This window comes from Scleropages formosus, chromosome 12, assembly GCF_900964775.1.
Source record: "Scleropages formosus chromosome 12, fSclFor1.1, whole genome shotgun sequence".
Classification (NCBI taxonomy): domain Eukaryota; kingdom Metazoa; phylum Chordata; class Actinopteri; order Osteoglossiformes; family Osteoglossidae; genus Scleropages; species Scleropages formosus.
The window spans coordinates 2501808-2514497 of NC_041817.1; the positions used below are offsets into that span (position 1 = coordinate 2501808).

Below are 12690 nucleotides of genomic sequence, written 5' to 3' on the forward strand. Positions count from 1 at the left end.
GGCTGGCAGATCCTACTGTGTGGTATCCACACGCTGGCAGACTCTGCCACAGCACTGAGCACCTGATCATGCCACCACTGACAGTGACTTTTGCCCTTGTACAGCTGCCAGTCCCTTTATTTGGACATAATGAGCATGTTACATAATTTTTCCCCAGGCAAACAAGTTAGATGGATTTCTTTAGTATATCATAAACAACTTGGATGAAGAACTAGTCCTTAAGGAATAGCGTAAGATAAATCAGGATAATTAATTGTCATTTAGAGATTGTATTTTATGAAAGGGAATTATAAATGCATGTAATTATCACCACTCTAACTGTGATTAGGCTTTTTTTTAGCTAAACTCTTCAAGATCCTGCATATTTGTATATTATAGTCACTAATGTACTGATTCCAGATCAGGGGAAGAATTTCAGTTCAGTTTTTGAGCAGTGAGACTTTTGGGATTCTGTGGCCCCCAAAGTGTGCAGAAACACCACTATTCGTGGACTACCTGGCTCCTCACCCACAAGCCAGTCTCTCCTGTAGAACTAACTCCTCAGTGAGCAACTCATAAACACAGCACAACTAAGGACTGGCACAACTGTAAAAAATTCAGCAAAACAAAGAATTAATATTACACATTAAATGACATATCTATTTTATTTTTGTAAGGAGGAGAGAATTCACTTTTTGTGACTTTTTGAGAACCGAAGGTTGTAAGCCTTATAAGAGCATCAAGTCACTTAACAACCATGTCTATTTAGGGTTTGTGAACAAATTCTTTTGGGGTTCTCACCCTGAGGGGTCCTAATGGTACACTCTGAGGCCAGGTCTGTCAACACTCACCTTGGATTTCATTTCGTCCAACCGCACCGTGGCCACGCTACCCATCTGTTTGTTCTTCTGCTCTTTCTTCTGTGGTTTCAACAGACGCTGCAGCCTGTCCTTCATTACCTGGAATGTGTGTGACAAATGTGTGTAGAGGTTTGTACAGGTGGGATGAGCAGCACTAGCACACATATTATACACACTTTATTAGATTTACACTGTTATCTAATGAGACAGACAAAATATGGATTTGTATCTTAACTAATTTGCAGTGTGTGTCAAAAGTTCCCAAAGTTCTAATTTGGTTTTATAATGCCTGGTTATTACTCAGATATTTATTGTTAAAGGCATTCAATATATTATGTAAAGTAGTCGTCTAGGGGAATATCTTGGTTTCGATGTTGAAGCATAAACATACCTCGTAGATATAGTCGAGAACTTCTAAGATTGTTAGAATGCTGGCCCCGATGAACAACCCCATCTGACCACCAATGTCACCTAGCCCAGAAACAGAAACACTGAGTCTACAAAATGCCACAGCTCAGCCAATCAAGTACTAGTTTAACAATGTTTTTGAATGTGTATTTACTATTCACTTTATGTGTTTATGCATTAAGTTACATTTTTCCAAATGAATTAGGACCGAAAACAAACAGCTATTAAAGTCAAAGGTCTTAATATAATTGTAAACGTAGTATGAACACTGCGATGATAAATTAACTCTTTAAAAAATAAAACTTACCTAATAATCCTGCCACATCATAAGCTTTCTTTTGTTCTATAGTTTCATAGTTCAGGGCCTCAAAGAAAATATCCAAAACAAGAAAGTTTTCTCTGCAATTTGAATAAAATAACATATATTAATGACTTTTAAATCATTGGATAAGCACTCTCTTTTTAATACATGTACACCAACTACAAATAAAATAAATTAGAATTACTGAAATTAACTGAAATAATAAGATGAGACTTGCAATAGTGTTTCTTACAAAGTAAGAAAAGTTAAAACATGTAATTTAATATCTGTAGTCTAAATGGCTTTTCCCATCTCATTTTGTGGTAATACAATAGAATAGGTTGCTTGCCCTGGAGCTACAAAACGCATTTCCAAAATAATTACTAGAGAAGTTGGAAATGTGATTCTTTATTTTTCCCAAGCTCGCTAGGTTTCTATAAACTAAGACGAACATGGTGTGCTTGAAGTGATGTGTGTATACCCACAAAGGTATTCTTTATGTATGATATACTGTATAAATATGTACATATAGGCAGACAGATGTAAAGTTAAGGGTATTCTTGTTGGCTGATACTTTGTCTGTTTTAAGGTACCGGTCAAGTTGGGTGCCTACCTGTCTTATGGATCCTTACCTGATGTAGTCCTCTGACTTGGCATATTTGCGAGAGAGGTAGCGCGCTGAGCCTTTGCTGGGGATCTTCACCATGGAGAGCTCCTTGCCATAGCGAGTCAAGTTACAGGGGGTCTCACAAGGGCAGGTCTCTGCTGAACGTTTCTGCAGTGCCGCTGAAACAGAACATAAAAAAAAAATTCTGTTTCAGGCTAATTGCTTGGGATATTTTTAAATTCACCCCAGCAGGAATCCACCTGCAAGTCTGGCGATGGATGCAAACACAGCACAAGCAGACATGGCACTCTGGCATCATTTTCAGAAAATATATGCTTTTACAACATATTATGTTTCTATAAAATCTGAGTCTCTCAGGAATGTTCCAGACATGTATAATCATGTTAATTTGGTTTGAAGGAACACGCATAAAAGCGACTTGAGCACTACTTTCCGTGTTCATGAGAAAAATCAATTTAACATGGAAAAATGCAAAGGCTGATTTCACACTTGGCTGTAGGAATACGAACACAGTGAATTACGTTTTCCAGAACAACTGTAATAAGGTCATCTGTATGCAGACAGAGAGTGGAGGCTATTCTTAAACCGAGAGGAAATAACATGCATGCGAAATATAAAAATAATACACTAAATTATTACCTCTCACATTGAGAGGATTTATTCTAATCTCTACGAAAGCGAATACAGTAGAAATAAATAAAGGAATAGCGTTGCGTGATATTTAGTTCAGTCAGTCATTAAATGAGGTCAGTTTCCTTTTGAAAAGATAATTAAATTTCTGGCTTATTAGACCTGGAGATCATAATTGTGCAGATACTGTGAATCTCTCATCCACGATGGTAAAGGACTGAATCTTTTACATCCGATATAAAGCCAGTGCTGACAGGATGCCTCTATCCTTTTCACACTGATCATTTGATAAAATATACAATAGAGCACACTGCTTCTAAATAGGATTTATATCAGTGGGCAGAACTCAATGCAATATGAATGTATTAAAGGCAATTAAGTTTACAAAAAAAGAAAGTCCACCCCACAGTGTCATTTCTTCTTCTTCTACTCTTGACATATGTGGACAAATGCACTGTTTTGGAATTAATCCTTTGAAGAAACAATCCACCATGCATCCAGAAAATTACATGTACTCCCATATCATTCAAATTTAGTACTAATCTTAAGCATTATTGTTAATTTAGAGAAAAAGCACATCTTACCTAGTGCTTTGTCTACGCACTTGATTTTGCTGGGGGGACAGATATCAGAATTTCCTGAAAAAGTAAGATTTTTTCCATTAAGAATCATCGCACAATTAAAAAAAAAAAAGAGAAACCTTTCAAGTATAGTGTTAGCCTTACATCAATTGGGAAGTTAATCAGACAAAATATAAAAAAAGGAAAAAAGGAATTGTTCAACTGACACAGAGATCTTTTGAGATAAAATAGATTTCATTAGTTGCTTATTTCCATATGAGAGCACAACTGTATTGCTTTGCTCATTCTACTTATGTACTTTCAAAGATTGAGTTTTCAGCACTATTAGGACCATTCAGGAATGTAATATGAGAATGTTTTGTATATATAATGTACATGGATACATACAGGTGAACTGATATGTATATATGTATGTATTATATAACATGCATGGGTATAGTATTTACATGACTAAATAGCATACAGCAAGAGGGTGAAAGCAACAGGTACATGGCTAATACAGATATAAATGATAAATAATGAAAAATTCCCACAAGCAGTGATGAGTGACAGGAGAGGCTTCATGAATGACAGGAAAAGGTACATAAGTGCTATAAACAGATAGATGACAGATGAGTGACAAAGGACTGGTAAATGACTGGAACAGACTAGCGAACATATGTCAGGGAAAGGTTAATGAGTGACAGGGATCCTCAGGGAACAAGCAAACAAACTACTGAAGCAGGGCCACGAGTATTGAGAAAAATGCATCTGGAACAAGTCAACAAAATGGTAGCGATGAAGATTTGTGCAGCAGAGGAGGTAAGCAACAGGGATGGATAAACAAGAAACAAGCACACTTAGGTGAGCATCTTGACAACGTACGAGAGAATTATTTTTTTTGTTTTTGTTTTTGAAATAGAGATAGCAACAGGTAAATTAGTGAAAGGTAACAAGTTCGGGACAGGGGCGGGAGAACGTGAATGCTGCATACCTGGCATGTGGACCATCCGGCACTGGCACTGGCGCTGAACCTCCTTAGTTTCACAACTCAGACGGCATGCGCTGACACTGTATGTGTCGTAGCCGAGAATCTTCTCCTCTGTGGGCCGGCAGTTCCCCCAGGGCTGGGGAAGGTATGTGAGCTGGGAAGGGAGAGCCAGATCAGAACTGAGCCTCATACAGACACCCCATGTCCTGTTTCCTTGTACAGAGAGAAGGGCAGCAGGAGGGGAACAATGACACTAGGCTTACCCTTTGTTCCTGGCATGAAACAAATGTTTGAAATCCTGGGGAGACCCCGAATCCCAGCTGGTGGATGTATGGAGGCTCATCCTGACTGTGGATCTGCACTCGGATTCCTGCTTCTAATGATGTCTCGTCTGCCAGGCAAGAGAAACATGGATGATGACTAATATTTGTGCATAAGGCCTTAAGAGGAGAAATCATACAAAAGATTGTTCTGAATGCTATTGCTATTTTCATAAACACTTATTTTAAGCTTGTTTGTGGAGAAATATGTGAGTGTAACTCACTTGTCTCTTTCCATATTGGCAAATATTCATCTTGCTGAATGTCTAGCATGATTTCCAAGCCGTTGCCCATTCCTCCCTGCTTCGTTCTCTTGGATGTCGTCCTGTTGCCATTGAAGGTGTAGCACTTCCCATACCTTGTGTAAACCTGAATGAGGACAAACATGTTAGGTTAATTTAAAAAAGCAGGAAGTCACCACAGCCCTTTCTGTGAAGGGATACATTATAGGATGCATTTAAAATGAATTTATTAGAGAAAAATTACACTTCTCCTGAGCACTCCACGAATACAATTTGAACAACATTGTTCAATTTGTCTCACCAAGTGCAACATTGCCACAGAAGAACTGGTTCTCGGTTCTGGCTCCGTTGTTGTGGAACGACCTCCCCCTCTCACTCAGAACTGCTGAATCTCTGTCCTCATTTAAAAAGGGTCTTAAAACCCACCTCATCTGGACTCACTTTGCCCACGATCACTTAAATTTGTATAAGGTGTAAATGCTCATGCACTATAACTTTAAGGTCATGCTCGGAAAAGCCTTTACAGAGCTACTCCTGTAGTGTAATGTAAATGTTTCTCCAAAAAAATTTAAAAAAATGCTTAAATATTAAAATATAAAAAATATATGGAAAGTGGTCAGGAATCATGGATATTCTGATGAAGTTTTATACAACTACTTGTGTGATGAACATTGGATCATATGGTGGAAAGAAACAAACTGCACTTAAGAATCACATGTCTGCATCTAAGTCTCTTTCTACTAATGTAATGCATGAATGGTACTTTCTATGAGATGTACGTTGCTTTGGAGAAATGCATCTGCTAAATGAATAAACGTAAATGTAGTGGATGAAAAACAGCTTATGGAGTTCTGATGAAAAAAATTATAAAAAAAGCTGCTGGTACTGGGGAGCAAAGCAGTGAGAGCTGGGCCTCAGCTGGATGAAATGAAGCCAAGGAGGTCTTATTACCAATCTTGAGCTTTACCACGCGTGTTGCAGTTGTTCTCTGAGGCAGCAGATCAACAGCACTCAGTGTTGCGCGCTACATTTTGAGAAAACACCTTGTACATATGAGTTGTGCAGTTATTTCTTTGTTCAAAATATTCTGCTGGCGAAGCCAACAGGGAAATTGTTTGGCAGGCTCCCAATCTGCTCAGCTCTCGTTTCAGATGTTGACCGAATCCTGCAGGTTACAGTTTGTTGTTTGCCAGTTGTCCTCAGGAGCTCCGCTCTAATAGGACCGAGGGCAAAGCAGTTTAGGTGTGCCGGGGTGTCTTCTGGCTACTTATCAAGTATCTCGGACAGATCAGTTAGGTCAGAGCCAGTTACTGGTTACCTGTAGTGAGCTATACAGGAACCTTTGAACAAGATAAAGCTCTTCTGTACGGTAACTTGTGACTTAGAGTACGAAAAGAAAGCAACTAGCCTGGCAGAAAGTGTGTCTAAGAAACACACACCATCTCTGAGGAGGAGCAGATGAAGTCTGGGAGACGGAAATGGAAATGACTAATGTGGGGAAAAAGATAGGCAGGACAACTCTCAAGGAGGTTATTCTATTTTATACTAATCCTATACTGGTTGCTTAGTCTTTAAGAATAAAAAATCTCTAATGGGGCTTAATTGTTTTATGCTGCAAATATAGGATAAAACATAATGTTTTCATTCTAATATTTATCTCACAATGCAGCTGTTTTCAGAATATTCCAGTAAATTAACGTACATTATTCCTTCTCCACAAGGCATACTGGAGAATGATTTGGAACCAGGGATTAATAATGTTTTTGGCGACAAACTGACGTGCAAGCAGTATAACTGTAACTTCAGCGGAAGCCCATATTCTAACAAATGAAATGATTCAGGGACATTTTTTAAAATCAATTTCTGTTTTGCACTGATGTGTTGTAGAAGATATACTTTTTTTTCAATTTTACACATGTGATTTTGATTTGTTTTGTCAATTTTATCACTTTTATTTGCTTATTAAACATTAGTACGATTTGTACATGATGACATCACCGCAAATATTCTAGTTAAAAGTAAACTATGCATATGCGCAAGCTGTGCTGCCTGTGTGTTGGCCAGTAAGTCATGCAGGTTCCTTCATAGACGTGAGGGTTGATGGGAACATACAAGCATTATCACAAACTTCATATTAGCAAACACAGTTCGCAAATGGCACTGCCATTAAAGTTTGCTTTTGCTGACCAACATTACATTCACATTTAGCTGTTTAGCAGACACTTTTCTCTAAAGCGACGTTATGTCTCGCAGAAAAATACAATGAGCACATTACGTCAACAAAAAGAGAGACTTAGATGCAGACACATGATTCTAAAGCACAGTTAATTCCACCGCATGAACCAATGTACATGACATGAGTAGCTGCATAAAGGTTGATCCGTTAACATGTGGTGCTACGCAGACAACAAATGCACTTTTAGCTTCAAAAAAAGAAAGGACCCAGTCATAGCACTAGGAAATAAACTACTGAAAAAGAAACACAGATCTTTCACCATGAAGAAATGATTGTCACATGCCCACAGCTACATTTTCTGTATTTAAAACACCCTGTAACTGAGCACTATGAGAGCTTAACTATGGAGTAGACTGCTGTGATGTCTATGTCTGAAGCAAACATGAAACAGTCTGTAAACACCCATTTACCAAGCCAAATACAATATATTATGTGATCCCTGATGCTAGCACATCAATCAAAGCTGTATCGGGAGTGCAATATTTGCACACTGTAATTTTCCTGTGCAGCTAGCTGGTTATATTCTCCGCATCTGTAATTAAGGCTACTGTTAGAGCTGTTTATGGCCTAACCGAGCGACTATAAACACCACAAAACACATGTTATTGTGTATCCAGTTCCCGCCTGGTAGTATTTTTCAGCTTTTATTATAAGTGAAGATGAAGCTGTTTAGGGTTTGGCCAAATTTGACTTGACATGCTCTATGATAACTGTAGGGGTTTCAAGTTTTCATTGAATCCCTGCACTTCTATGATTAATTACAGCCTTTGGATGGAGAGTTGTAACACCTGGTCGCCATAAACTGGTAATTAGATGAAAAGTGTCCTAATGACATTATTTTCCACCCATACAATGATTTTAATTCAATTAACTGAATTCTGGGGCACGGGAGAAATCTGAATATCCTGCAGCTCTTGACTGAATACCCCTGGTGTATTAAAAAAGTTCAACATCAAGTGCACTGGTAAAATAAGATGAAAATGTTTACATACTATTTTATTTTTGCCAGCCATCTGAAGACTATATGGCTATGAACTCGAGAGTATCAAGGTTTCACATTTATCAGAATCAGGGCAATACATAGGCTTCTTTGATCAACATGGTTAATTATTTCTCTTGGGAAAGTGGCCCAGCATGGCTCAGGAGGTAAGCAGTACCCTTAACAGCTAATCCGAGTTCACTGACAGCCCTGATACCTGGCTTTTCTCTGATCCTGTTAAGAACCAAATATGAAACCTTCTACTCTACCTTGGAAATGCATAAATAACCTAAGAAACAATTGACATGTCTGAAGACCTCAACAACGGTGTGATGTGTAAGACAACATCTTTTGTGGAAGGAGTGGGAGCAGGTGTAGTGATGGGGGTGGTTTCTTTTTCTGGATCGTGCTGCTTGGAGCAGAGCCTGCTGACTGATTTCACATTTCTGGAGCACCCCTCTGAGAGGGTGTGTGATGGATGGACCTGCTTCCTCCTAATACCTCTCGTCTAAAGTCAGCACGGTAAAAATTCTGACTCTATCAATTTCAGAATAGTCCGAGGTGGGTGTCAAAAATGAAAACGCCAGACACATTTATATTATTTTGACAACAATGGACTTGACAACCCCTTCTGTCTGGATGAGTCAGTATCTTTTTTAAAGCTAAAAATGTTGAAAATCTGGTATGAAAGCAACTGAAAAATAAGATTTTTTTAAATTTATTCATCTCTTTTTTAAGAGATACAAGCTTGCCCTAACCCAGAAACCTTGTGTTAGCCTCCACAGTGTCAGGAAAGCGTTGAACCAGCTGGCACGTTTCCAGGCCATGTCACCCATTTAATTACAAGCCATGCTGACCAATCAATGTTGTTTGCCTGGTAGAGCCAAACAAACAATGACTTATGACCCCTTCCCACTGCATCAATGCAGGGCTAATGGTTTGCAGAAATACAGTTGAGAGTTCTTTTGAATAATACCCTACAAAGCATGTCTATTTTGTTGTAACTAAAATGAATTCCAAGGAAAACATTGGAATCCTTAACTATAATCCCAGACCTTGCTTGCTCCAAATGCATTGACAAATTTGATGTGAAGTCAGAGGTTGTGGAAACAGGCATCCTCATTCAACAGAACCAAAAGCCATTCCTGAAACGGTAGCTGTGGAGACACCTTTGGATACATTAAAATGCATTGCAGAGCCTCAGCAGTAACTATGTTTTGGAAAGATGCCTGACTGCAATTCATTTGCATAAATCTTCCTCCTTCCAGCACCCAACTTAATTGGGCTTAATGTCTGGCCATTAAGGATCTTTTGGCAGCGATTTTTTTCCCTTCTTCCAAATTATGTTGTCTTTCCAAGCCACACCATATCGGGCAGGTAGAAGCTGCAGGCCCTAGCAAAGTGAAACTCATAAATGTTCTCTTCACAGCAAACACTTGGTGGTCCTCTCCTCATTGCTCTTTCGACCACTTTGGCAGGATCACATTTCCCTCTGTCTGTCCCTGGAGGGGCATCCGTTTCCATTTTTACCATGTGGCTCCATGTCACTAGGAGCACTTCCATTTGCAAGCAAGGCAGAATCGAATTCATTACCAACCGTGGCAGGGAACACCGGGGGGGCTGATTGGCAGCTCATATCCATTAGCAACGGTGTGCACATGCCTTGATAAGGGGCAAAACCTGCCACGTTTAGGTCCTAACAACTCCATTAATCAGGAGGAAAACCGCTCACCGCCGGGGCAAGTCTCTGAGATGACAGTCACGCGAAGGATCAGGTTTAATGAGCCACAGCCAAATTTCACACGCCGTTGCAATGGAAAAAGAAATCAATAAGCTCAGCTGAAATTAGAATGCAAGAAAAAAACTTAATTGAGACAAAATTTTGCGTGCCTACTTTTGCGTTCACAATTAGTTTGTGCAGCGTTTGTCAAGCAGACAGAGAAAGGATGTTACTGATTGTAGTCTTGACATGAAAAATGTACAGTATGAGGAATATTAGTTTCCAGATATTTAAACATACACTAATGAACATGACTAAAGCATTATCATAAGATGTTTTGCATAATATTGATGTTCAGGCTGTAGTATAGGATGATGAAAAATCTATTTCAACAAGAAGTGAGAAATTGCCTGCAAATAAAGACGCTTATTTACTGGGAACAATGACAACATTTTAAATCAATGATAAACTCTCAGAATGATTTAGAGTAGGATGAAACACATATCATTGCACAGCCTCGTAGGGACTTCATTAGGAAACGATGGCAGATTTCATTAGAAGCTCCACCTTGGCACACTTGATCAAAACCTGCAGCAGTCAAACCCCACTCATCACAGTGAAGCAGAAACATTGCAAAGGAAGTGACTGCATGAAACAATCAGTTTCTGGATACACCAAAAATAGTTTGGACAGGAAGGAAAGATGTGGCAAGGTTATGTTCAACTAGCTTTCCTCTTGTGGGTGGCAACTCAGGCTAATGTCCCAGACATGTCCTGACGTGCCTTCAAGCACATAGCCATTATCGCGAGTCACATCGGGTACTTTTTCGGTAACTTATTTTTCACGTGACTGGTGCGCTAAGCTTTCATGGCAGCAGCTGCTTCACATTTGGAAGGATGGCGTTTTATCTGTTCTGCGGCTAAAGGCAATAAATTGACACTCCCCAGCAAGACAGGTAAATGAACTTCTTCCCTGCCAAGGCCGCTTGTAACACTACAATTGGATTGTTCACTGAAGCAGCTCCCTGTGTCAAGTCCTCCTGGAACTTTTACTTGCAACCTGTTGGTCACAAATCCCATTCTTAACTAGGAAAGTGTCTTCTGGCATTTACCATGTATTTCCTATTTTTGTCAAAGCAAATTGAATCACCCCCTTATCATTAAATGAGCTGTAATTATCTGAGACAGAAGAAAAATGACCATATATAAAGAGCTACTCTGAAAGTTTAGGATCTGCTCTGACGGTGCTCTGTGCATTTAACCCGCGGAAGTGACAGATATCTGTGTTTCTTTCCGAAACCCAACATTTTGCCTTCTCTCTGGATAGCTGTGGAGAATAAAGAAACAGGTAAGTTCAGTCCCAGTACTCTGGTCCCAACAAACGCAGGAAATGGTGATCTCAATGGGGCCGGTGTTTCAACAAACCGGATCATCAGTTCAGTTCTCTAGACTAATGAAAGTCGCAAATGGCAGTGGAAGGGGTTTAAAGTACCAACACAACTGGCTTAAATGTATTATTAAACAAGTCCCAGCTGTACATATATGCACACATAACACAGAACCCCGCATTTGCACTTTGCACGTATTTAAGGTGTCTCAGAATTTCAAGGTTTTCTCTGTCGCAAGACCTTTGTTGCTGCTGCTTGAAAGTTTTTAAACAATGCACAAAGCTCACAGATCCACTCATAAGAAAGACACAGGCAATGTGATTAAAAGTGTTTGATACCATAGTCATATTGTATGCCTTTTGCAGGCAGCAGCTTAGCTAGCACCCAAGAGTGTTTCTTCTTCACTGGCAGCAGCATGGTGCAGGTAGGAGAAATCTCTTCAATAGCCTTTGTCTTCCTTCCATTCCTAGTGTTTCAAATTCCATCTTTGTTACATATTAATTTTGTCCCTAATTTGACATTTGGGGCTTTCATTTTGTTCTTATCATTTACTTGGTTTAGTTCACCTGCGCTCTGACTGAGCCTGACACAGATGTTGAGCCCTTGCCTCGAAGCAGCAAACAAACAATCTTGCCTGAGGCATTTGTCAAACTGTCAGCTTTATTCTTCTGGTCCCTCTACCTGGCTCCATTTCAATTAAACACATCCCTCATTAACAGAGTAGTCCATTTCCCTGATCTACATCTTGAGCTACTCTTCTCCCTTAGCTGTCTCTTTGCACATTTGAACCTGACTTGAACTAATGTTTCAGTGCTTAATTTCAGCATTAATATTAATTTCATACACCTGGTATTTTTTTCTTTTTCTCATGGCCAACTCGAGTTCAAAAAGAATTTTTGTTAAAATATGAGCTAAACATTGTCAATTTCTTGTAAAGATACATTTTGAATAATATCATATAGTACAGGCAGTCCCCGGATTACGAGCGGGTTCCGTGTTCTCAGTCTGTCTTTGTCAAATTTTGACGTTAGTCGGAAAAGTTAGGTATGGTGGGTATCTAACATCAGTTTGTCAAATGTTTGTCTTAGTATATTATATATCGTGTACCTTTCTATGCATAAAAAACATTAAAGAAACACTTCCAGATACACTAAAACATCTTTAACATACTAATACAGTAGTAGTAGTAGTAGTAGTAGTAGTAATAATAATAATAAAAATAATGGGGGGGGTACTGTGGCACAGTGAGTTTGGCCGGGTCCTGTTCTCTGGTGGGTTTGGGGTTCGAGTCCTGCTTGGGGTGCCTTGTGATGGACTGGCATTGCCGGGTTAGGCTCCGGTTTGCCGTGACCCCGCTTGGGACAAGCAGTTTCATTCAATGTGTGTGTACAGTGTTTATAATAGAGAGAGAGAGACATCGGGACTGAACCTTTTACATGCTCCATTATT

At 39.3% G+C, this 12690-nt stretch overlaps 1 protein-coding gene across 1 annotated transcript in view; it reads right to left on the reverse strand.

The window, feature by feature from the left end:
- The window catches only part of asic4a (acid-sensing (proton-gated) ion channel family member 4a), a 69333-nt gene that overhangs the window by 2030 nt on the left and 54613 nt on the right, over positions 1 to 12690 (reverse strand). Inside the window, exons 2-9 of the mRNA XM_018741536.2 lie at positions 4902 to 5046; positions 4621 to 4748; positions 4361 to 4511; positions 3391 to 3444; positions 2181 to 2334; positions 1555 to 1646; positions 1231 to 1310; positions 831 to 938 (exon numbers count right to left, since the gene is read on the reverse strand). Of these exons, the coding sequence (XP_018597052.1) occupies positions 831 to 938; positions 1231 to 1310; positions 1555 to 1646; positions 2181 to 2334; positions 3391 to 3444; positions 4361 to 4511; positions 4621 to 4748; positions 4902 to 5046 (912 nt within the window). The remainder of the gene's footprint in view (positions 1 to 830; positions 939 to 1230; positions 1311 to 1554; positions 1647 to 2180; positions 2335 to 3390; positions 3445 to 4360; positions 4512 to 4620; positions 4749 to 4901; positions 5047 to 12690) is intronic.